At 41.8% G+C, this 26,733-nt stretch overlaps 2 protein-coding genes across 3 annotated transcripts in view; one reads left to right on the top strand and one right to left on the bottom strand.

The window, feature by feature from the left end:
• The window catches only part of nt5dc1 (5'-nucleotidase domain containing 1), a 492,890-nt gene that overhangs the window by 63,041 nt on the left and 403,116 nt on the right, over positions 1-26,733 (top strand). The window lies entirely within an intron of this gene.
• LOC116973236 (collagen alpha-1(X) chain-like) overlaps positions 20,725-26,733 on the bottom strand; it is a 37,612-nt gene continuing 31,603 nt past the window's right edge. For both annotated transcript variants that reach the window (XM_033021117.1, XM_033021118.1), the window contains 2 exons: positions 24,454-24,537; positions 20,725-22,696 (listed from right to left, as the gene is read on the bottom strand). In XM_033021117.1, coding sequence (XP_032877008.1) covers positions 20,862-22,696; positions 24,454-24,537 — 1,919 coding nt within the window. In that variant the 3' untranslated portion in view covers positions 20,725-20,861. The remainder of the gene's footprint in view (positions 22,697-24,453; positions 24,538-26,733) is intronic.

Genomic DNA, 26,733 nt, shown 5'->3' with positions numbered 1-26,733 from the left:
ATAAAGAGCATATTTTATTCATTTAAACCTGGATGTTGGACCAGATTAGCTTTCTCATAAAGGAATGTGATATTTTAGTGCTGTCATTCATTCTTGAATGGCATGATTCCAATAGTTAGCAACTTTGCAGTGTAGCTGTATTTCCGCTGGTTGAACAAAGATGACAGGAGAGCTATCTGCAAAGAGGCAGTATTAAATTATTTTTAACCAAAATTTAGTTTATAAGTTTCTGCTAGTCCAAGCGTGTTAACTGTTTAGGTTTAGCAAGAAGATATTGTAATTGTAAAATCATTGATAACCTGAAAATTGAGGGACTCAGTCCACTGAAAAACTTTTAAAGAAATCAATATGTAGTGCATACTGATGTGGTAGCCCTAAATACTAATCAGGAAGGGTGTTTATCCAAGGCTTTCAATATAAAGCAAGGTGTACTTAGAGATGATATGTATCCAGCTCATTCAGACTAGATTTATATTGTTGGATTATGTTAATGTTGTAGAGTAATGAGATGTTATTGTTGTGTCGCACTGTCTTCCATTTCCCTTGTTTTTCAGTTCTCTGTTTTTCTTTTTTGTAATGCTGCTATTTATGTTACATAATAATCCTTTCCAATGCAGGAATACATTTTCTGTTATAATTCCCAAGTTTTGAAAATTGCTTAATTGCATTGTAAGTTATTTTTTTCTTCTGACAGAGAGAGGTATGATTATGATGTTTGTAATAAATATAGCCTGTAGCATACTTACAAAAAGTTGCTGTTGTCTTTCTTATTTATGTTCACTATTTTTCAATTCCAACTCTGGTAGTTGCTTGTGGCAAGTTCTGCTGATATTGTAATGCAGACAGATATTGCATGAGATATTTTGGCCTGGCTTTGCATTCAGCAGCGAACAGACAGCACTCACCTCTAAACTTGATATTGGTATGGATTTCACCTTTTCAGGTAACAATTGCTACTGGGTACCAGCTCTAAAGAAATCCCAAGCATCAATTAACAATGTTAACGATACATGAAATAGACCATGCAGCCAATCAGATTGAACTATTTATTAGTCTATTTAAGAGAATGATCCTAGAAAAGATTGGGTTAACATTTGTTGAGCGTTTATCAGCACTGGGCCTGTACTCGCTAGAGTTTAGAAGGACGAGGGGGGGGATCTCATTGAAATTTACCGAATAGTGAAAGGCCTGGATAGAGAAGATGTGGAGAGGATGTTTCCACTAATGGGAGAGTCTAGGACCAGAGGCCATAGCCTCAGAGTAAAATGACGTACATTTGGAAAGGAGATGAGGAGGGATTTCTTTAGTCAGAGGGTGGTGAAGCTGTGCTATTCATTTGCGCAGAATGCTGTGGAGGCCAGAGTCAATGGATATTTTTAAGGAGGAGGTTGATAAAATCCTTGATTAGTACGAGTGTCTGTGGTTATGGGGAGAAAGCAGGAAAATGGGGTTGAGAGGGAAAGATAGATTGTATAGCAGAATAGACTTAATGGGCTGAATGGCCCAATTCTGCTCTTATATTCTGCTCCTACAACATGAATTTATGAACTTATTCTCCCAAACTGAAACCAGAAAGTAAAACGTTTAATTTTAACTAAATGTTTAACTCTTTTAGGAATTGATTGAATGATTATAATATACCACATGACATTATGGTGCAGCTGAAGTTTCAATATTAAAAAAAAGTACTTCTTAAATGTTATGCAACATGAGTTCTGAGATATTTGAAGGAATAACTGCACATAGTGCATTTTAAGGGTTGGGGATTGTTTGAACAATATCTCTGTTACATTGCAACATTAGCTACTTACAGGTCATGCAACCAATCATGAAGTTTTCGTTATTTTTTTAACATTGAGAAGTGTTTGTAAATAATTTTATTAGTTCATTAATTTTTTACTTATTGTACACAATAGAAGTCTGAAAGATGGAAGATGCCATTAGTTTTACACTTAGATATTTAAAATTATTTAACTTTCATCCCTTTATTCAGTTCCATAGACTCTTATCCCACTGTGGAAATATGTTTGGGTTCTGGGCCATCGTGATGCATTTGGATGTGAACTCAATTCCACTGCTTAAGGTTTGAAAGATCTGAATGCTTTATAGCTGATCAACTGCTTTGAAATGTATTTAATGTTACGAAGAAGGGGATGCACATCCAATTTACTCACGACAAGATCTCACAAAGTGCATGGCGATAATGATGGGCACCTTAGTTTCAGTAATTTAGATGGAGGGATCTCTGGGTGTTATAAGATCATTTACGTCCACCTGAGAAATCTGATATTTCATCCAGAAGATGGCAACTCCAAGAGTGTGGATACTTTCATTACTGTTCTGGTGTGATAAACGGAAGTATTCTACAGGTCCCACAACATTGTTGGAGTGTGCAAGATCTGGCTGTACTATCTCTGCACACATTGAATTCAATATTTGTAATTGGTTTGTTGACATGCATCAGGATGTGTTTTTACTGAATGTGTCTTTCTCTCCATCTTTGTGTTTCATCTTGTTACATTTGTATTTAAACATGAAAAAAAAGTTCTCATTTGGTTGAAAAGTTGCAAATGTTGTCCAATAAATATTCAAATTATTTTGATCATCCAAAAACTGAAATGTTATTACATCAAAGCATGACTTTGACGTAAACATAAATAAAATCTGCTGCAAGTACATGTAGAATATGTTTGAAGGGTTGCTTTGTTTGACTATCACCCACTCACATATCCGCTCAATGGGGTCATTTTGATTTTGGGATAGTGGATTGTGGGCGGCACCAGGTCAGTTGCCGATGTATTCCGGTTTTCAATTCCATTACCGAGTCAAAATGACCCACATGCATACAAATAGGCTTTATGTAGTTTTCAATATAAATTTTACTGGATAATGTTTTTGAAATGAGACCTCTAAGTTTCCGCCAAATAATTTTAGCAGCCAACCAAACACATCCTACTGGCACGAGCACATGTTGGAAAAAGTTGTGCTCTGATCTTGCTTGAACATTTTATAATTCCATTGCATGGATGTTGTGTGGCTGATGATTTTATATGGTAGCTTTGATGAAGGTATAAAAGGCAATTATTTATTATATTTAATTATGCTTTTAAAAAAACACATTTTTGACTATTTTGCAATCAAGACAAATAATTAAATTTTATATGAACTAGTTCTCTGTTATTATCTTTTTTCCTTTTTATGATTGATTTCCCATTTCATCATTTTGGATTGGTTTAGAATTGTTGGATTTTCTTCATGTCATTTGTGGACACTCATTGATATTTTTCTGTTTTTTCTCATCAGCAATGATTTATATGGTGTACATTTTCAACTCTTGTTTGCTGCCTTACTTCTAATCCCTCATCAAAATCTTCAATTTGCTAACTTGATTGAGGTTTTTGAGGAGATAACAAATGTGATTGATGAAGGTAGGGTGGTGGATGTTGTATAGATGGATTTTAGCAAGGCATTTGATAAAGCCCCCTCATGTAGGCTGATCCAGAAGGTTAAAATGCATAAGAATCACTGTGACTTGGTTTATGGATTTAGAACTGTTTTATTCATAGAAGACTGAGGGTTGTGGTGGAAGGTTGATATTCTGGCTGGATATCTGTAACCAGTGGAGTTCCGCAGGGACCTCTGCTGGGATGTCTGCTATTTGTGATATAAATAAATGAGTTGGACGTAAATGTAGGTGGGTTGGTGAGTAAGTTTGCTGACAACATCAAAATTGTAAGAGTTGCAGACAGTGAAGAAGGCTGTCAGAAGATACAATGAGATATAGATCAGCTGCAGAAAAGGGCGGAGAAATGGCAGATGCGTTCAGATGGTTGAATGTAAGGGTGAGAGTATACAGCTAATGGCAAGACCCTTAATAGCAGTGATGTGAAGAGGGATCTTGGAATCCAAGTTCATAGCTCACTGAAGGTGGCAGCACAATTAGATAGGTATGGTGTGCTTGCCTTCATTGCCGAGGCATTGAGCATAAAGGGCCTGTTCCACGAGCATGCGACCTGCATGCGGCAAGCGCAACCAAACCGGAAGCGGGGGCCGCGTGGAGGTCGAGTGATCCCCGTACAGGGCCGGTCCCACCAGCATGCGCCTGCATGCGGCGAGCGCGACCAAACCGGAAGCGGGGGCCGCGCAGAGGTCAAGTGAGTGACGTGAAGTTCGAGCGTAGTCCGTGAGAAGTTCGTGCGTGATGTACGCCGTCAAGACGTGCGTATGGCGTCGAGACGCTGCGCATGCCCGTCGAAGCGGTGCGTACGCCGTCGAGGCGGCTGTGGGCCGGCAGGCCATTGCCGTGCGGAATTTTTGAACATGGTCAGTTTTTCGGAGCCCCGCGCGATGTCGGGACCAGCTCCGCACAACTCCATACGGCTCTGGCGATCGAAGTGGGACCGGCCTCGCAAGGCTGTACGGCTCAAGCGACCACGTTAGGTCGCGCTTGCCGCATGGAGTCGCATGCTCGTGGGACAGGCCCTTTAGAGTCAGGAAATCATGATGCAGCTTTATAAGACTTTGATGAGGCTGTATTGGACAGTTATGCCCCATTACAGGAATAATGCTTTGGAGAGTGTGCAGAGGAGGTTTACCAGAATGCTGCCTGGATATGTGTAGGAAGGAACTGCAGATGCTGGTTTAAACCGAAGATAGACACAAAATGCTGGAGTAACTCAGCGGGACAGGCAGCATCTTCGGAGAGAAGGAATGGGTGATGTTTTGGGTCGAGACCAGCATCTGTAGTTCCTTCCTACACATATCCAGGCAGCATTCCTTCCCTGACATCAGTTTGAAGAAGGGTCTTGACCTGAATCATCACCCATTCCTTCTCTCCAGAGATGCTGCCTGTTCCGTTGAGTCACTCCAGCATTTTGTGTCTATCTGCTGCCTGGAGTAGAGGTTTTCAGCTACATGGAGAAGTTGGATAAACTTGGATTGTTTGCTCTGGAACATCAGAGGTTAAGGGAAGACGATAGAAGTATATAACATTATGACAAGCATTGATAGGGTAGACAGTCAGAACCTTTTTCCCAGAGTTGAAATGTCCAACACTAGAGGGCATAGCTATAAAGTGAGAGGGGAAAGTTTAATGGAGATATGCGGGGTAAATTTTTTTACACTGTGAGTGGTGGGGGCCTGGAACACAAAGGGTGATGGTGGGGGCAGGTGCAATAATGGTGTTTAAAAGGCCCAATGGAAAACTGAAGCTGTAGCTTAAGATAGGTACTTTGAAGGAAAGGAATAGAGGGATAGAGATCATGTACCGACAGATGAGGTCAGTTTAACTTGGCATCATGTTCGGCACAAATATTATATGCCAAAAGGCCCACTCCTGTGCTGTACTGTTTTATGTTCTATGTTCTGTAAGAAAATGAGAAGTGCATTAAAGTTTTCTGAATGATTTAAAGCTGCTGGACCAACTCAAATGCTGTTTTATAACTATCTGCATAGATCATATTGGCCTGGTACATCTGCCTAGATTTGACACCCACAGGTATGTTTACACTTAGGGCACTTTCCATTTGGCCCAGGTTATTATTATGTTTGGCCTATCCAGCGTGTGGGCGGCAATTGAGCCTGGGGTGACACAGAGAGTAAATGTTCCTGATGTGCCTCTGATATCCTTTAACAACCTTCAAGTTTGTGGCCTGTGAACATTGTCATCAACTTTAGTAGGTTTTGAATGTCACACCGTCTGTTATTGACTTTGATTAATTCAATCACCAGGACCTTCTGAGATCTATCTTAAGATTATAAGGGAAACGAAGGAGTTAGTGGCGTGGACCCTAGTAAAGACAAAGCTTCCAAGTAGTACGGATTTTCCGTATTTTGTACGGAAACGCGATAAGAATATGGATGTACGATTTTGCGTTGTTAAATATGGATTTTTAAAAAGTCCGTATTTAACAACGCAAAACCGACCATAGATCATCGTAACAACGAGTCTCTCTCACCCTCTCACCTCGTCATTCCCGGAATCATTTGGCGTTTTGCGGGAACGGCTGCATCTGTGGTTCCTTCCTGTTGGGGGGGGAGAACACTGGCCCGGGGCGGCTCCTGGTCCGTTCCCTCCACGGGTGCTGCCTGGTCTGCTGAGTTCCTCCAGCACTCTGTGCTTTTTGTTTGGCTCTGGAGTTGAAGGTGGACACGGGGGCCAGGGTGGCTCAGCTGTACGGCGGCGGCTCTGGGGAAAGGGAGTGGGTGGCGTTTCGGGTTGAGACCCTTCTTCAGACAATCACAAGTACTCTCACCGAAGAGAGTTCTTTTCAGACTGGGGAGGGGTCTCGACCCGAGGCGTCGCCCGTCCCTTCTCTCCAGGGTCGCTGCCTGTCCCGCTTTTTGTGTCTATCTTCAATTTCAGAGTTGAGTGGAAGGCACAAAGTGCTGGGGGAACTGGGCGGCGTCTGTGGAGGGAGTGGATTGGGAGTTGTTTCGGGCCTGGGTTCTTCTTCGGTGGGGGGGCAACTACAGATGCAGTTGTTTTTGCGGGGCACCGGGTGGTTCCGGGAGTGCGGAGGTGAGAGGGAGGGAGTGGGAGAGGGAGAGAGAGTGGGGGTATAGGGAGGGGGTGGGGGGGGGCGAGGGATAGAGAGGTTCCAGCCTCTTGGCCCCGGGCACCGTGGTGGATCAACGCTTGCGGGGATGGTCATCCAGATCTTGAAATTTGGAGTGAGGGTAGATTTGGTTTGCTGTGATTTTTGGAGATAAAGTCTGGCTTTTTGTGTCCTTGCATTTTTTGGGCAGCGGGATCTTGGGTTAACTTCGTCGGGTTGTTGCTTTTCCATTGGCGCGTGGGATGTTGGTGGGGCAGGGGGTCAGGCCGATCATGGTTGTTCCCAACGGTAAAGTTGCTGTCTTACAGCATCAGAGACCTGGGTTTGATCCTGACTGGTTTGCTGTTGCTGGAGTAACTTAATGGGACAGGCAGCGACTCTGGAGAGAAGGAATAGGTGACGTTTCGGGTCGAGACCCTACTTCAGACTGAACTGAACTCTCGTCGGTGAGAGTACTTGTGATTGTCTGAAGATTGGACTCGACCCGAAACGTCATCCACTCCTTCTCTCCAGAGTCACTGCCTGTCCCGCTGAGTTACTCCAGCTTTTTGTGTCTATCTTCAATTTCGGAGTTAAATTTTAAAAAAAACAGAGTGCTGGAGGAACTCAGCGGGCTAGGCAACATCTGTGGAGGGAATGGATTAGGAGTTATTTCAGGCCAGGGTTCGTCTTCAATAGGAAGGAACTGAAGATCAGGCATGAGTCCAGAACCAGGGGCCACAGTTTAAGAATAAGGGGTAGGCCATTTCGAACGCAGATGAGGAAAAACCTTTTCACCCAGAGAGTTGGGAATCTGTTGAATTCTCTGCCTCAGAAGGCAGTGGAGGCCAATTCTCTGGATGCTTTCAAGAGAGAGTTAGATATGGCTCTTAAAGATAGTGGAGTCCTCGCGTCCTCGCGCCCCCCCCCCACCTCGCGGCCTACCACCTGGATCGGAGCGGCCTTTCCTGCCGGGGACCGGGAACCGGACCAGAGCTGCAACGGCGGCGGCGCAGCGCTGGATTCACCGCGGAGCAGGCGATGCCTACCTGGGTCGCTGTTTGGAGCTCCGGAGCATTGGGCCGCTGCTCCAACATCGTGGAGCTCTGGTTTGTAGAGCTTCCAACGCGGGCAGCGCTGACCGTCATCGCGGAGTCCTGGGGCTCCTTGCAGAGGGCCGCCAGCATGAGTCTCCGCCCGGCGCGGCCTGCGGACTTTGGGAGCTGCGGACTCCGGTAGGAGGTGGCCGACTCTGTTGTCCAGGCCGCTGAGGACATCCCCCAGCCCCGACGTCGGACTTACATCACCCCGGCGGTGCGAGCCTGAACATCGGGCTGCCCGTAGCGGCGACTGCGGAGGGCTCGGGGAGGCCCCGACCACGGGTGAACTTTGGGGAACATTAGAGGAAGATGACTGACTTTGGTGCCTTCCCTCAAAGTGGGAAACTTTGATTATGCTGTGTGGGGATGTTTTTATGTTGAATTCTATCGTGTGTTGTGTTGTGTTCTTTATTTTTATTGTATGGCTGTATGGTTATCTCATTTCACTGTGCCATCTGGCACATGTGACAAATAAATGTATCTTGTATCTTGTATCTTGTCAAGGGATATGGGTTGAAGGCAGGAACGGGGTACTGATTGTGGATGATCAGCCATGATCACAGTGAATGGCGGTGCTGGCTCGAAGGGCCAAATGGCCTACACCTGCACCTATTGTCCATCATAGAATTATTGCTCTAATGTTTCTGTTTCCCTAATGGGTAATTTATATTTTTACCTTATTTATTCATTCGTAATTAAGGTAATCATATATTGTTCATCCAATTTCAAAGTTGCAAGGTCAGTTTATCCTCAGACATTTTCACCACCTCCAACGGGATCCCACCACTGGCCACATCTTCCAATCTCCTCCCCTTTCGGCTTTCCGCAGGGACCGCTCCCTCCGTAACTCCTTGGTCAATTCGTACCTTCCCACCCAAACCACTCCCTCCCCTGGTACTTTCCCTTGCAACCACAGGAAATGCTACACTTGTACGCTTTACCTCCCCACTCGACTCCATCCAAGGACCCAAGTAGTCTTTCCAGGTGAGGCAGAGGTTCACCTGCACCTCCTCCAACCTCATCTATTGCATCTGCTGCTCTAGGTGTCAACTGCTCTACATTGGTGAGACCAAGCGCAGGCTTGGCGATCGCTTCACCCAACACCTCCGCACAGTTCGCATTAACCAACCTGATCTCCTGGTTACTCAGCACTTCAACTCCCCCTCCCATTCCGACCTTTCTGTCCTGGGCCTCCTCCATGGCCAGAGTGAGTCCCACTGCAAATTGGAAGAGCAGCACCTCATATTTTGCTTGGGTAGTTTACACCCCAGAGGTATGAACATTGACCTCCAATTTCAGGTAGTCCTTGCTTTCTCCCTCCTTCCCCTCCCCTTCCCAGCTCTCCCACAGCCTACTGTCTCCGCCTCTTCCTTTCTTCTTCCCTCTCCCCCCCCACCCCCACATCAGTCTGAAGAAGGGTCTCGACCCAAAACGTCACCTATTCCTTCGCTTCATGGATGCTGCCTCACTCACTGAGTTTTGCCAGCATTTTTGTCTACCTTCGATTTTTCCAGCATCTGCAGTTATTTCTTAAACACAAGGTCAGTTTATTGTCACATGTACCAATTAAGGTACAGTGAAATTTGAGTTACCATACAGCGATACTATGTGAAAAGCAACAAGACACACAACCACATAAAAGTTTACATAAACATCCATCACAGTGGATCCCACATTCCTCACTGTGATGAAAGGCAATAAAGTGCAAACTTCTTCCTCTTTGCTGTCCCACGGTTGGGGCAGTCAAACCATCCGCAGTCGGGGCGATCAAAACTCCCGCAGCTGACGATCGAAGCCCCCGTCGGGGTGATTGAAACTCCCGCGTTGGGGCGGTTGAAACTCTCTCCCCGGCATGGAGCTCCAGAGGCGGCCCCTTCTTACCAGAGACCGTGGGCTTCACAATGCCAAAGTTCACAGGTTCCGCGGTTGGAGCTTCGATCCCCGGCAAAGATATTGCAAGCTCCACGATGTTAAAGTCTCGCCGTCTCCCATGGCCTGGAGCGCCCGTCGGTCTCCAGGAAAGACTGCAACTCCACGATGTTAGGCCGCAGTGGGGACGGGGATACGATACGGAACAAAAATCACATTTCCGTCGAGATAAGAGATTGAAAAATTTTTCCCCCAACCTTCCCCCCCCCCCCCCCCCACCCCCCATATAAAACAAACCAAGGAACATTGAAACATACTTTTTAACATACTAAAAATAACAAAGAGAAGAAAGGACAGACAGACTGTTGGCGAGGCAGCCACTGCATCTGAACCAAGTAGTAAGCTTAGCTAATTCAGCAAATTCAATAGTCAATCATTATACCATATGACTGGGATCATGTAAGTAAGTAAGTAAGTAAGTATTCACATACAAGGAATCTGCCTTGGTGCTCCGCCCACAAGTAACAACATGACATACAGTGACAGTTACGAATGACTCAGAAAACAATAAACATTAATAATAATAATAAAACATTAATGATAAAACACCATTGATCAAGCATGTGAACCAACAAAATACCAGATCAAAGGGAGGCTACAGATTTTTGGCTGTTGAGTAGAGCAACTACTCGTGGATAAAAACTGTTTCTATGTCTGGCTGTGGCAGCTTTGACAGTCCGGAGTTGTCTTCCAGAGGGAAGTGATTCAAAGAGTTTGTGGCCAGGGTGAGAGGGGTAAGAGATGATCTTGCCCGCTCGCTTCCTGGCCCTTGCAGTGTACAGTTCATCAATGATGGGAAGGTTGCAGCCAATAATCTTCTCTGTTGATCGGACGATTCGCTGCAGCCTCTAGGTGTCGTGCTTGGTGGCTGAGCCAAACCAGCCCATGATGGAGAAGGTGAGAACAGACTCTACGATGGCCATGTAGAATTGGACCATCATTGCCTGTGGCAGATTGTGCTTCCTCAGCTGCCGGAGGAAGTACATCCTCTGTTGTGCCTTTTTGACTGTGGAGTCGATGGTAGCCCCCCACTTAAGGTCCTGGGAGATGATGGTTCCCAGGAACTTAAAAGACTCCACAGATGTGACTGTGGTGTTGTTGATGGTGAGCTCTCCTAAAGTCTACAATCAATTCCTCTGTCTTAAGATCATTGAGCTCTGGGTTGTTGTTTAAGGATGAACCCGGTAAGGATGGCTGATCTCCTTTCCTGATGGACGATAGTCAACAATATGTATTCTTATACCAATATGGTAACTTCTTGGTTACCATTACTCATTCCAGCTCTTTATTACAGCTTTATTTAATTATTTGGAATTAATATCTCCAATAGCATCATCAGATTAGTAGGTTAGGCCCATAGTCCCGGCCAATGGACGATACGTCTGAAATTCAACTACCAATCTATGTACCATGGTAGTTAGAGTTTAATCCGAGCAAGTGTCAGGTATGTTGCACTTTAGGAGGTTGTATGTAAGGGGGGAAAATATGGTTAATGGCGGGACCCTTAGCACTATTGATGTTTTGTGGGAAGTTGGGACCCAAGTCCAAAGCTCCCTGATGGTAGAATACAAGTAAGTAGAATATTAAAGAAGACGTATGGGATGCTTGCCTCCATCGGTTATCCCCCATTGAGGATAAAAATGGGGAAGTCATGCTGCAATGTTATAAACCTTTGGATAGGCTGCATTTCGAGTATTGTGTGCAGTTCTGGTCAACACAGGAAGGATGTGGAGTTTTTGGAAAGAATGCATATGTGGTTTATAGAGATGCTGCCTGGATTATAGAGACGTAAGAAGAGATTGGACCAACTTGGATTGTTTTCTCTGGCCGAAAACAAGGTTGAGGGGAGACCTCATAGAATATAAAATTAGGAGAGGCATTGATAGGGTAGACAGTCAGAACGCGTGTCCCAGAGCGGAAATGTCAAATACCAAGGGCTTAGCTATAAGGTCAGATAGCGAACGTTTAAAGATGTGTGGTGAAATTATTTTACACAGAGGGTGGTAGATGCCTGGAATGTGCTGGCAGTGTTGTTGGAAGCAGATACAATAGTGGTGTTTAAGAGGCTTTTAAATAGGCAGGGAATGGAGGGATCATAATTTGGCATCATGTTCAGCAAGAAGATTGTGGGCTGAGAGCCTATTTCTGTGCTGTACTCTTCTATGTTTTATGTTTTTAGTTACCTGTAACAGACATTTAAAAGGATGTTAGAAACTGTAGACATCCAGCAGAAAGGAGACTTTATGGGTTGTAGCTCAAGGTCAGAATGGAATTTTGAGAAAGCTTTTGAATTTGGGAAGTGTAGTGCCAAGGGAGAAGAGAGGCAATGTATCATAGAACGTTATAAATGTACGCTGGAAATTTCCTCCTACTAATTGGATCCAAGTGGGAGAATGCAGTACATTGCAAACTAGAAAATGAAGAGTGGAACAGTCTTGTTTGGTACTGGGTTGTCAGGAGATTGGAAATGTGAATTGAAAATGTTCTTGTGTAGCAGAGGTCTGGAAATGCATCATTAGGCTGTGAGAGCAATCAATAAATATTTCATGATTTAACCAAAATTTATATAATTATGACATTTCAGTGGCAAGTGTGGCATGAACTTGCAGTACATTTTCTTAATGCTGGATTGGATGTGGCATGTAAATCTGAAGTCTGGATTGCTCTTACTATGGCAGCCTTTGTTAGAACAGTGGATGAATTTGAGCAAGCAAACAAATGTTGTGTTGTTTTAGGAGGTCATGCTGGATTGGTGAATTTAAATCTAGTTTTCCTGATTAGTAAATTGTATTAAAAAATAATTTGTAGTGCTCTTTTAGTGTTTATTCAACAATTATTTTTAGTCTGATTCCATTATTGTATATAACTTTCCATTTCATGCCCTGCCAAATTTCTAAACTTGAATTTGCCTTTTGATTGCACTACAATCTTTGCACCTTTCTACTGTTTTGCATTTGTTATTGTATTTAATGCTATATCTAGCATTATCATGTATAGTCATACAGTGTGGAAACAGGCCCTTCGGCCCAACTTACCCACATCGACCAAGATGTCCCATTTACACTAGTCCCACCTCCCTGCGTTTGTCTAAACCTGTCCCATCCATGTACCTGTCCAAATGTTTCTTAAATGTTGTAATACTACCTGCCAAAACCACCTCCTCTGGCAGCTCGTTCCACACACCCACCACCCTCTGTAAGATAAAGTTACCCCTCAGCTCCCTATTAAATCTTTCCCCTCTCACCTTAAACCTTCGTCTCATGTTCTAGATTCCTTGTATTATACCTGTATTCTACGAGGCTTAATGTGAACAAGGGATTTCATTGCACCCTGGTGTATATGAGAATTAACTAATCTGATCTGTTAAAGTATCTAGCAGTTACTTGTATTGAATGCATGGAAAATAATTTAGAATAATTAACCTGATTATTTATGATACTGCTTAATTGACGCGCTTCACTTTAACAGATTATAATTATATAAAATATTCTTTGTAATATTTTAATTATAATTTTCACAATATAGTTACAAGTAGTATACAATTTGTGTATTTCTTTGATGCTAATAATCGATGTTAAGCCTTCAGCGTCGTGTGAAGGCTAAACCAAAAGCACAAATCAAGTTCACGGTCACCAAGGCAGCAGCTAAACCTCCGTCATGAACCTAGAATGTCGATTGAGAGAATCAAATCAATCAAGGCAATTGAGAAAGCAACTAAACTGGAATCTTGCTTTCATTCATAGCAGAAGTCAATTCATTCATATCCTATAGGATACTGGTTTTGTCATTAGTTCAATATGTTCACTGAGTTAGCTCATATCTGATGCTGCATATGTGAATGAAATAAATCTGGTATGCCCTATATGACTCCAGTCCAGCATTAACATGGCATAGACATGCCTTTGAAATAGTAAACACTATAATTTAAAAAACAAAGATTGAACTACAGAATAACTAAGATTTGCATCAAAATATGTCAAATGTGCATTGGTTGTAAAAGAGAAGATTAATCCCATCTTTATTGCTCAGTCTCATAGCCTTGCAGCTCTTAGCTCTTCAAGTACATCAAGTACAGTTCCTCCCTAGGTTATGACAGGGTTTCATTCCTGGGAACTGTTCGCTACCTGAACAATCCACAAGTCTGAATCCAACTGCCTGGCAATATATTTAAATTAAAACAAAGGGCAACCAAGGGTGTTTAACTCAATCATTCAGATTTCTCTGCAAGATGCGATGATATTGTTGTGAACAGAGTTCCCACACAGCAGAAAATGCTTGCAGTCCCACAGCAGCTGGAAAATCCATCTCACTGATCCAAGCACCCGATTGTGTGTATGGGCTGTACAAATGTTGGTTGTTTATAACTTGGTGCGAATCTTCAATGAATCTTGTTTCACAGTGATGAAGGGTTTTTTTTACGCCGCTTTCTGTTTCACAGCACTGGAGAGCCAGATTCACTCCTGGATACTATCAGTACCTAAATCTTTTCTTGAAGGTAGACACAAAATGCTGGATTTACTCAGCGGATCAGGCAGCATCTCTGGAGAGAAGGAATGGGTGATGTTTTGGGTCAAGACTCTTTTTCAGACTGATGTCAGGGGAGGGGGCGGGACAAAGATAGAATGTAGTCGGAGACAGTAAGACTGGTGGGAGAACTGGGAAGGGGAGGCGATAGAGAGAGAGGGTAAACAAGGGCTCTCTGAAGTTTGAGAAGTCAATGTTCATACCGCTGGGGCGTAAACTACCCAAGCGAAATATGAGGTGCCTTTTAGAGCCTGTCCCACTATACGAGTTTACCCAAGAGCTCTCCTGAGTTTAAAAAAAAATCAAACTCGTGGTAAGTACGTAGAATGTACGTGGTGGGTACGTCGGAGCTCGGGACGTCTCTTAGCGGCTCGTAACGCTAACGGCAGGTACTCGGGAAACGCGGTAAGCTCGTGAAGTTTTTTCAACATGTTGAAAAATGTCCACAAGAGCCCCGAGTACCTACGAGCGGTTATTACCGTAATTCTCCGAGTTCAAATCAGGGGAAACTCGGGAGAACTCTTGAATTACCTTGTACAGTGGGACAGGCCCTTTTCTCACCTTGTACTGGTCCAAATGTATGTTAAATGTTTTTATTCTACTTGCTGCAACCACATTGCCCAGCGGCTTGTTCCATAGGCATTCTGCCCTCTCTATATGACAAAATGGTCCCTCACGTTCCTATTAAATATTTCTCAAACATATGCCTTGATTTTTGATTTCCCAACCCCAGGAAGTGGACTGTACTCATTCAGCCTACTTATTCCCCTTTTGGTTTGTATATACCTCGATAAGATCATCCCTCAGTCTTCTGTGATTCAAGGAATAATGTCCTAGCCTGCTTAACTTCTCCTTATAACTCAGTTTCTTGCGTCCTTATCAGCATATATCTTTTCTGCATTCTTTCGAGCTTAACCATTTTTGTTAGAGTGGGGTGTCCAAAACCGAATACAATACTCTTAACTGTGGCTTCACCAATGTTTTGTACAATTGGAACTTAATACAATGCATTCAGAAAGTATTCAGACCCCTTCACTTATTCCACATTTTGTTACGTTACAGCCTTATTTTTAAATTGATTAAATCCATTTTTTTTTGTCGTCAATCTACACACAATACCCCGGAATGAAGAAGCGAAAACAGGTGTTTAGAAATTTTTGCAAAGTAATTGAAAAGAAATAACCCAAATATCACATTTACATAAGTATTCAGACCCTTTGCTATGACACTCAAAATTGAGCTAAGGTTCATCCTGTTTCCATTGATTATCCTTGAGATGTTTCTGCAACTTGATTGGAGTCCACCAGTGGTAAATTAAATTGATTGGAAATGATTTGGAAAGGCACACACCTGTCTATAAAAGGTCCCACAGTTGACAGTGCATGTCAGAGCAAAAACCAAGCCATGAAGACGAAGGAATTGTCCGTAGACCTCCGAGACAGGATTGGGTCTAGACACGGATCTGGGGAAGGGTACAAAACAATTTCTGCAGCATTGCAGGTCCCGACGAGCATAGTGGCCTCCGTCATTCTTAAATGGAAGAACTTTGCAACCATCAGGACTCTTCATAGAGCTGGCCGCCCGGCCAAACTGAGTAATCGGGGGAGAAGGGCCTTGGTCAGGGAGGTGACCAAGAACCCGATGGTCACTCTGACAGAGCTCCTGAGTTCCTCTGTGGAGATGGGAGAACCTTCCAGAAAGACAACTATATCTGCAGCACTCCACCAATTAGGCTTTTATGGTAGTTGACGGATGGAAGCCACTCCTCAGTAAAAGGCACACGATAGCCCGCTTAGAGTTTGCCAAAAGGCACCTAGACTCTTAGACTCTTAGAAATAAGATTATCTGTCTGATGAAACCAAGATTAAACTCTTTGGCCTGAATGCCAAGCATCACGTCTGGAGGAAACCAGGTACTGCTCATCACCTGACCAATACCATACCTATGGTGAAGCATGGTGGTGGCAGCATCATGCTGTGGGGATGTTTTTCAGCGGCAGGTACTCGGAGACTAATCAGGATTGAGGGAAAGATGAGCAGAGCAAAGTACAGAGAGAACCTTGATGAAAACTGCTCCAGAGCGTTCTGGACCTCAGACTGGGGAGGAGGTTCACCTTCCAACAGGACAACGACCGTACACACACAGCCAAGACAACTCAGGATTGGCCGTGACAAGTCTGTGAATGTCCTTGAGTGGCACAGCCAGAGCCCGGACTTGAACCTGATCGAACATCTCTGGAAGGACCTGAAAATAGCTGTGCATCGACGCTCCCCATCCAACCTGACAGAGCTTGAGAGGATCTGCAGAGAAGAATGGGATAAATTATCCAAATACAGGTGTGCCAAGCTTGTAGCATCATACCCAAGAAGGCTTGAGGCTATAATTACTGCCAAAGGTGCCTCAACAAAGTACTGAGTAAAGGGTCTGAATACTTATGTAAATATGATATTTCAGTTATTTCTTTTTAATCACTTTGCAAAAATTTCTAAACACCTGTTTTCACTTTTTTATTATGGGGTATTGTGTGTAGATTGATGAAAAATGAATTTAATCAATTTTGGAATAAGGCTGTAACATAACAAAATGTGGAAAAAGTGAAGGGGTCTGAATACTTTCTGAATGCAGTGTATCTGAACTTTTGTACTCAATGTCCTTATTAATGAAGGCCAGCATACCAAAGGAGTTCTTCATCAGCCTGTTTACTTGTAATGCCACTTTCAGGAACTATATTCTTGTCCCCGGTGGGCTTTTTGTTTTACAATCTTCCTCAGCAGCCTACCGTTCACAGTGAAAGTCATGGTTCGATTTTTCATAATGCAACACCACACACTTATCTAAATTAAACTTAATTTGCTGTTCCTTGGCTCACTTATGAACTTACTCAGCTGATCAGATCCAAAAGTAATCCTCATAACCTGTTTTGCTGTCTATGATACCACCTATTTCAGTGTCATATTCAAACTTACTAATCGTACCTTGTACATTCTCTTCCAAATTGTTTAAATAAATGACAAACAACAATGGCCCTTGCAGTCATAGATGTCCAGTCCACAACCTTCCACCATCACCCTCAGCTTGTAAACTCTATATCAAGCCACTGAGGTTTGATATCCTATGTACAAAATGGTGCTCAATATCCTTAAACAACCCCAATCTTTCCAAAGCATATATATCCCTCAGAATCCCTTCCAGTAATTTACCTCCCGCAGTTGAGGCTTTTTTTCTCTATAGTTCCTAGGTTTTTTTTAAATAAAAACACAGCATTAGCCACACCCTCCACTCTTCTTCATAGCTAATGATGTATATATCTCAGCTAGTCCTCTGCAATTTCTTCTCTAGTCTCCCAGAGCACAGAAAAGTATGTTTTAATAAAGTAAAACGCCACAGAGAATGATAAATGGAGTGAATCCTGCTTAGTCAACTCGAAATTAAAGATTGATATGAATGTTTGCAAATAGTGCAAATTAATTTGTATCATGCAGCAGGTGAATATGAAGCAGGTAAGGTTAACAAAATTTTTAAAGAAATTGAAATCATGGTGGAAAATTATGTTAGCAAGCAGGTGAGAGTTTGTTAAAAAGAATGGTCTAGCATTTGTATTTGTTCTTGCAAGTCCAAAAATGTTCAAACATTTCTCGAACCATGTCAAAGAAGAAATGCCTTGTATATATCTACTGTTTTGGTTACTCAAAATAAGTTTTAGAATGCTGTCAAAATCCCTCAAAGCAAATACCATATTCATTAAATGAGAATGGTAAGCCAACAACAATATCAGACGGAGAAGTTATTTTGCAATGTAAGAAATAACCTGATTTCTCCAGAATAAAGCAATAGAGGCAGACCAGAGACCACCCAATATTATCGATTTATCCACAAGGACACCTGTAAGATAAAAAAATACGAGTTAGCTAAGGAAGACTAGTTGAAATACCATATCCTGTTTCTTTCGGAGTGATTAATGTATTAATGTTTTTATTTATTATTCTGTGATACTGATTCAGTTGCTAGAAAGTTTAATAAACAGAAAACTGCTTTTATATATTAATATATGTGTTTTTCCTATGTAGGAGTTAACAAAACAAAAGCCAACATGTAGATGTATAATGTATAATTTTCCTTTGTGAATAATATTTCAAATGTGCTGCAATTTCCCATTTATTGAATGGACGAATGATCAATGAAAGGCAGATATAGGTTAATAATTGATACACACACTCATGAAAAAGAAAATATTTTCATTCACCCAGCCTTTCCACCCATGGTATTACCATCTTGTAATCCAATCCTATCTGCTTTACTTATATGAATATTGTCTATATTTCAATTATTCTGCTATGATTCTCGGAGGGTTGATTGTGGAGTTTGTGCTCAGGATAAAAATGTTTGGATGAACTTGTGCAGGGGTTATTAGAAATGTATTGCAAAATAATAGCTTTGTTGTAAAGTGTAACTTGTATTGAACATTGAGATAGGGCTCAGAAGGGTGATATTACAATTCATTCAATTAGGAATAATATCTCCAATAAAATTTGTATCCATATTAATTTTGCAATCATGCATTAGATAATAATGTTGTTTCATTTACATGGTCCCTTTATGCTTGACTTCTCAATTCAGAAAAGTACATTTGGCTGGCCTGAAGTAGCAGAGCTTTAAATTCCTAACAGTTTTTATTTAGAATTTGATTTGTGAAAGTTGGACAAATTATGAAGTTTGAGAAATGTTGCAGTAATGTTAATATCTTGTTTATCCTAAACTTTTTTGTCTATTCCATATTCTATTACTGAGCTGATTTCCCATGGAACTCATGAAAAGTGCTGGCAATGGGCAAATACAGTACTCATATAATAAAATCCAGCATAGAATTGTTGCAGATAAAGGGACTGATTCATTTAAAATCAATTTTAGATGCTTTTTACATTGTTGGGCATGTCCAATAATCTTATGTATGCAGCAAGTAAGGAACTTAATAAACGAATGAAATAATGAAATATCAAAAGTTACAGACCAAAATAATACTGAAAGGGAACCTGAAATGGCTAATCAAATGGCTTTGATTCTAGAATTAAATAACACGATAGGACGGAATTGGTTTATAATTTTTATTTGTAAATGAATTTGATTGATAACTGTGCTAAAAACTATAACTTCAGGTTCAACGTTCCAATAAAGATTTCTAAATAAACTGATTCATCACCATGTGACATTCAATATTATCACCAATTTCTTCATAAAGAATATGGCACCTATGCTTATTTTTCTGCGTATAGGCTGGTTATTTATTACTATCGAGTTGCTAAAAAAAATAATAAGTTACATCTTGCTCAAGATCTGTGAATTTAAAAGATTGTGAAATCAAGGAGTCATTTGGTCCAAACCCAATATCTTCCTGATGCTCATTTGAGTTTGTTTGTTCAGGTAGTCCTTTGGTTAGATAGGGATTCTGTTCCTGAGCACTGTTCATAAACAGATTTCTCCATGTCAGAAAAGTCTGTTTTTACCCACCTGTATTGTATCGAGGTACGTTTGCCTGTTATACTTCTTTCATTTCATCAAAACATTCACTCGAACACAACCCATTATTAAACTGATGCTTTATCCAGTCATTAATGAATATCAAAACACATTTTATTTTTACTGTCTAGAAAAATACTTTGGAAATGTATGGGAAAATTGCATAAAGGCCAATTTCTGTAAGTCAGGTCATTTCTAATCCAAGAAGCCTGTTTTACAAAATTTAACTTGGACAAGTTCAGACTGTAATACAATTAATTAAAATGTTGAAAATTATAAATATGAGACAAACCTTTGCACTTGGGAATAGAATTGGCCTATAAACATTTGTATCTGGTGAACCTTTATCACAAATTAAATAAAAGTCTTATTGAAGGTGTTCGTATGATTTGAAATTTACGTTCTTTGTGTTAAGGGGCACTATTTCAATGTTGTTTTATTTTTGTGTTTGCATTTGACTGAACAGAAATGATATTTATGAATTGAATAATGGAACAATTGTATTATTCAGGATGTTTATTGTTTTTACAGAAACAATGGTAACACACTAACATACAACATAATTTAATTGCCAACATTCTTAGAATATCAAGTATTAACATTTTTAAAATGCACATGCAAACAATTTTTAGATGGATCTCAATGAGGAACCTTTTGAGATTGCTTTTTGAGGCTGTGCACAAGTGTAACTAACACTTGTGCAAATAAGTGGGTTATGTACCAACACTAAATTTGAACTGTGATTCCAGAATTGGGTTTGTCCTGATTTGTCCTGAAAGCTGACATTAAACTTACATATATACATAATTTAATTTCATAGATGCTGCAGATGCTATGTAATTGCAGTCCAAAACTAATATTTCATACATCCAGAAACATGTGTTGTGTATTGATGTAATTTGTAAAGATGATACCAAAATTAGTCTATTGTAATACAGCCATGTTGAATTGTGAATATGTGACCAGTGTGAGAAAATTAACTAAAAATTAAGTTAAATGACATGTAGTCATATAATTTCTGACACTTTCTCAAACAATCATTCTTTTTATCTCTATGAACTGTACATATAAAATAGGAAAATATTATCATGTTTTCAGCAAATATATTACAGGTATTTTGCTCTTTGTACGAATGTACTGTAATGCTTTCTTGGTCTGCCATTCTTTGGGTATTTATGTCACTTTTGTAAATTACCCTACAATGTCATCTGACTGTCAGATTTAGACTCACAACCCTGTCTCTTAAAACTGACATACATCATGATGGTGTAATTAACAATCCAGTAAAAGACGAATGCATATATTCAGAAGAATATAAACCATTGGACTTTTCAGTTGGTAACTTTACATATACTTTGTCACCTTCCTCCAAATGTAAGATCGCAGTTCCTGAGGCATGATCAACATATTGTGGTGAATATTCATCATATGTGTACATTACAGGTTCATTGTTTTTGTATAAACCAACCAAAACATTTGCTTCCTTGACATGTACATGATAAAAAAATTGGTAGATGCCTGTTATTTCACATGTAAAAATTCCACTTGATGAATCATAGTTGCTATTTGCATTGGTCAGTATTTTGTCAAAGACTATTGGTTTTCCCGTTGATCGGTAAGGATGAGAAAGAATTGCAGTAAATGCTGGAACAGGACTCACTACATCACCTGAGGTGATATAACCATTATAACCTTTGTACTTCCCTGTGTGCACAATAATTTCTCCTGGTTGACCTGCTGGGCCAGGTTGGCCTGGAGGGCCTGGTGGCCCACCTGGTCCTTTTGGTCCAGGTGGACCTTTTGGCCCCATTATGACTTTTCCGTTAAATTTACCTGGGGGACCTGATGGACCTGCTGTCCCTGGAACGCCAGGATCTCCTTTTACTCCAGGGTGCCCTGGAGAACCTGGAAGCCCAGATGTGCCTTTTGAGCCAGGTGTCCCAGGATGTCCTTTCTTTCCAGGTTCACCTGGATGTCCTTGTGGTCCTTGAGGACCTGCATTACCTGGACTGCCTGGCTTTCCATGTGGCCCAATATGTCCCTTATTTCCATTTTTACCAAGTGGACCTGGTAGTCCTTTATGACCATCTGAACCTGGCTTTCCTGGGGTCCCTGGTGGTCCTTGCTGACCAGTTGATCCTAGCTCACCTTTTGAGCCCATCTGCCCTTTTGGACCCATTATTCCTGGATGACCTTTTCCTCCTGATACACCAACTGTACCTGGTGGACCTTTTGGGCCATTTTTTCCTGCATGCCCTGGTGGTCCTACCAGACCACGTGGTCCAGATTCTCCAGGTGACCCACTCTTTCCTTTCTCTCCTGGTTTTCCAGTTTCACCAGGAGAACCTGGGTGTCCTTTAAGCCCTGGGAGACCTGGTTTTCCTAAGCCTGGCAATCCTGGTGCACCCGGTAAGCCTTGCAGGCCAGGATAGCCCTTCATCCCATGAATGCCCTGAGATCCCCTTCCTCCAGGTTTTCCAATCCCTTGATTTCCAGGTGGTCCCGCTGGACCACTTTGGCCTTGTTTACCTGGCTCCCCTGGCAATCCTGATGATCCCTTTTCACCTTTGTGACCTGGTTCGCCTTTAAGGCCTGAGGATCCTGGATGTCCTTTACCTTCTGGTCCAGGTGTACCTGGTGGACCATGTGGTCCAGGAGGACCTTTATTACCTGGTCGCCCTGGACTCCCAACACCCTTATCCCCTTTTGGCCCAGGTTGACCTGAGTATCCTGGGCTCCCTTTTCTTCCAGGAAATCCAAGGGTTCCTGGTTGGCCTGGTTCTCCTTTTGCTCCTGGTTTGCCAATGACAAACAACCCAGCTGGTCCAGGAGGTCCACTGGGTCCTGGAGGCCCTCTTGATGCTTGCTTCCCTGGTAATCCTTTATCCCCTTTTCGTCCAGGAGATCCTGACACACCAGGCCTTCCTGCTTCTCCTGGATGGCCTGGTTTTCCAACTGCTGATAATCCTTGTGGACCTGGTGGTCCAGGTTTACCAGGATGCCCTGGCAATCCAAATCCTGGCTTTCCTGGGTATCCTGGTGGACCATATGGCCCAGGTAGGCCAGGTGGTCCTGGCTCCCCATTTCGTTCTTCTGTTAAAAAGAAATAAAGGTCTCTCAGATTTGGATGATGAAATACTTTTACTGTGTCTAAATGTTGTATGCCAATGATAACTAAATTCCATGCGTTTCTGTACATGTCTACGTGTACCATGTGAAGCACAACAATCTATCTTTCATGCATATGTACACTTGAGTCTAATGTAGATGAATAAAAGATGATTGCAAGTATGTGGTAGTGAGAAGATGAACTGATCTTAGTGAAATTAACAGTTTTGTATTTTTTATTACAGTGGAGACAATTACTTAAAATATTGAATAGGCCTTTTTTTGTAACTGGTAAGGCAAGGTTCACCAATAAATACTTTGACATCTTTTGAATAAGTAATACATTTAAAAGTAATACTGCAAAGTCTTTAGTATAGTATTGAATAATAACATTGGTTGACACAAATTAAGCATGTTTCTTGTCATATTATGTTGATTTTTAGATTTATTTTAATCGTGAGTTTATCATGGTGGGGGATGGGGTAGGCTAAAGTCTATCTCATAAATTAGTTTTTATAAGTTATGAAATATTAAGTATGTAAAAATGTTCAATGATTTATTTTGGGCCACTTGATTGGACACATATTCTGTATTTAGAATCTAGGGAGAGAGGGTTTCCAAGTGATAATCTCCACTAAAACTATTCCCAGGATTCTGTGGGTTTGTAGGCGGATGTTCTGTCTATGACATTCATCCGGTGAAAGGCTATGATTTGATTTACTTAGTTTCCAACCAAATTTGTGGTCTTTCTTTCAAGCGTGTACCTTACTCAGGAATTGAAAAAGATATGTACATAAAAAATATATACTTCCTTTTCATGACAGGCAAAGCCACTCTGACCACTTCCTAGTGGCCTCTTCCAACCAACGTTCATCTGCATTTTCTCCTGTTGGACGAAAAAAAATGTCTCCCCAGGCCCTTGACCTCAACCTCTTTTGCCTGCTATCACCTTTCTACTTGCAAGCTGTATGTGAGATCAGTATTAAAAACATTTTAAAATGTTTCACAAACACTTTCTTTGACTCTACTTATATTTTACATGACTTTTTCCCCCTTGTTTTTCAGGTTTCAATTATATATGATTGTACTTGTAAATTTTAATTACAATTTTATACCCCTATTCCCATTCTTGGGGTAAGACCAATATTTGAAAAAGATATAGGAACAAGGAATTGCAGATGCTGGTTTACAAAAAAAGACACAAAATGCTGGAGTAACTCAGCACTCAGAATCTCTGGACAACATGGACAGGAAAAGAAGGTCCAACTCGGAATATCACCTATCCATGTTCTCCACAGGGCGGCACGGTGGCGCAGCAGTAGAGTAGCTGCATTACAGCGCTTAGAGACCCGGATTTGATCCCGACCATAGGTGCTGTCTGTACGGAGTATGCATGTTCTCCCTGTGACCATGTGGGTTTTCTCCGAGATATTCGTTTTCCACCCACACTCCAAAGTCGTACAGGTTTGTAGGTTAATTGGCTTGGGTGTGTTTACTTGGTTTAAGTGTTCATAGTATGTGTAGGATGGTGTTAATGTGTGGGGATCGCTGGTCTGCGCAGACTTGGTGGGTCAAAGAGCCTGTTTCCGCACTGTATCTTTAAACTAGACTAAGAAGTGGATATTTAATCTCTTTAAACTGTTAGTAAGAGGAGAATGTGCAATGGATACTTAACTCATATGATCGTAACATGGTATTTAAAAAAAACTCCTTTGTTGTTTATACAATTTTGAATCTATTACCTGAGGAAGAAGAGGAAGTGGTAGAAGAATCAGATTCATTGTTTTCTTCATTGACTTCTGCATTGTGGTCATTAGATTCATCACCTATTTTGGGAAAGAATCAAAAAAACTTTTTTTTTTCAACTTTTTTTCAAAGGTTTGTCAGTCAAAATGCAAATATTGCTCACAGTTAACTATTTCTTCCTGGATCGTTACTTTAAAGAAGAGAATTATGGGCTCAGTTGCTAAAAGATAAACTCAACTGGTTGGTTAACACTAAAAGTTGTGGCAATGCTTTGCAAAAGCAGGTGAACATGGTTTGCTCGTGGTCTTATCAGTGATAATGTGTAAAAGCAAAGAACTGCAGAAGCTGGTTTATTCCAAAGAAAGACACAAAGTGCTGGAGTAACTAAGTGGGTCAGGCAGCATCTTTGGATAAAAAGATAGGTAATGTTCTGGGTCGGGACTCTTATTCCGACTCTTATCAGTGAACAGCCAAGGCCTTCAAGACCAAGAGCTACTAGATATGATCGATGGAATATAATCTGAAAAATATGCGGCCATCCATTTTAACAGAAACAAATGTGAGTATTTTGCAAATTGTGATAGATTAGAAGATGTTGATGTTCAGTGGGAGCTTGATGTCCTACTGTGAATCACTGAGAATTAACATGCAGGTACAGCAAGTAATTAGGAAGGGCGATGGTATAATGGTCTTGAATGCAAGAGGATTTGAGTATAATAATTGTGTCATCTGCTATCAATTATACAAAACCCTGGTGAAACTGCATCTGCATGTGGGGCTCTTATCACCTGACTTTAGGATTGATGTTTTGGCGAGACAGGCAGGTTGAGTAAAACGATTTTTATTGTGGAACAACAAACAAGTTGGAGTACTCAGAAAACCGCGTGCTAGGTCAGCCAACTGTATAATAGCTCCTGCTACCGGGAAGAGCGCTGTCGACTGAGGAGAAAAGTCCTCGAACTCGCACCCGCAGTCAGGTGATGGCGCCAGCGAATAACGAGGGTTCGCACTTCCCCAAACCACCGCTAGGTGACGCTACAATGTATTAGAAACACAGAAAGTTTGGTAAATGTTTACTGGATTCACTCTTGGGATTGCAGTTTTTGTATGATGACAAACAATGACGTCCGTGCTTCCAGGAGTTTTGAAAAAAAACGAGGTAATGTGACTGAAATTTACAACATTCTTAGGAGAGTTGAAAGCGGTGATATGGAGTTAATATGGCTGGGGTGTCAAGAACCAGGGTCATGTCACAAAATGTTGGCTATGTAGGGCTGTGAAGTGGACATTTCTTCACGCATGGGGTGGTGATTGGATTTCTTTACCCAGGAGGTAGATTTGTACATCTTTAATCCTTATCTCACATTTTTTGTCTCTTCATCTCTGGACTTTGTCCAACCATCTACCTATCAATAACCCTGCTCATCTGTATCCATTATCAATTGCCAGGCTTTGTCTTGCTCCACACCTCTCTTCCAGCTTTCTTCCTCCCCCTTCCCTCCCTGTCCCTCCACCGCACCACAATCAGTGCAAAGAAAGCTCCCGACCTGAAACGTCAACTGTGCTGCCTGACCTGCTGATTTACTCCAACAGCTGTGTCTTTTTATGGTGATAGAAGAGATAGAGGACTCTAGTCTATTTATTGAAATGTATGATTGTGGAACACAACTGAGAGACAAGAGCACAACTCTGGCCCCAGTCACTAGATGTTAGTAAGTAAGGTTTTTCTGTCTTGGCAGATCTGAGCTGAGTGAGTTATTTGATTGTATTCACATTCTTTGGATCAACTTGATACGACTGTGTTTTCTTTGTCTACTTCAGAGGGCTGTACAGTTTTGGATCATCTATGACAAATCAGCGGTGCTGTCTCAGTGGGCCGAAGGGCCTATTTCCACGCTCTATCTCTAAAAGGAAATAGCTCAATCAGATTATAAATTGCAGGTTATTAAAGGACAACTAGACCGTTGGGTCCCGTCCCCTCAATGCGCAGTTGCGGGGGGTGGGGGGGCGGCCTTCAGTTTCACACACACGCACTAACCACCCCCACATGCACACTCACTAATCCCCCCTTGATATTATATTAATATTATTGATTTGCTTCTTTTACACCATCCCCCGCCCTATCCACTCACGCATAACGCCAAACTGTGCAGGCGTGGCTAGAGAGGGAGGGGGGCAGAGAGGAAGGGGGGGCAGAGAAGGGGGGGACTCAGAGAGGGAGGGGCAGAGAGGATGGGGGGGAAGAGGGAGGGCTGCAGGGACTACTGGTCTCCAGA

The sequence above is a fragment of the Amblyraja radiata genome, chromosome 5 (genome assembly GCF_010909765.2).
Source record: "Amblyraja radiata isolate CabotCenter1 chromosome 5, sAmbRad1.1.pri, whole genome shotgun sequence".
NCBI lineage: Eukaryota > Metazoa > Chordata > Chondrichthyes > Rajiformes > Rajidae > Amblyraja > Amblyraja radiata.
Note: the sequence above shows the minus strand (reverse complement) of the source record. Positions and strands in the feature narration are given on the sequence as shown.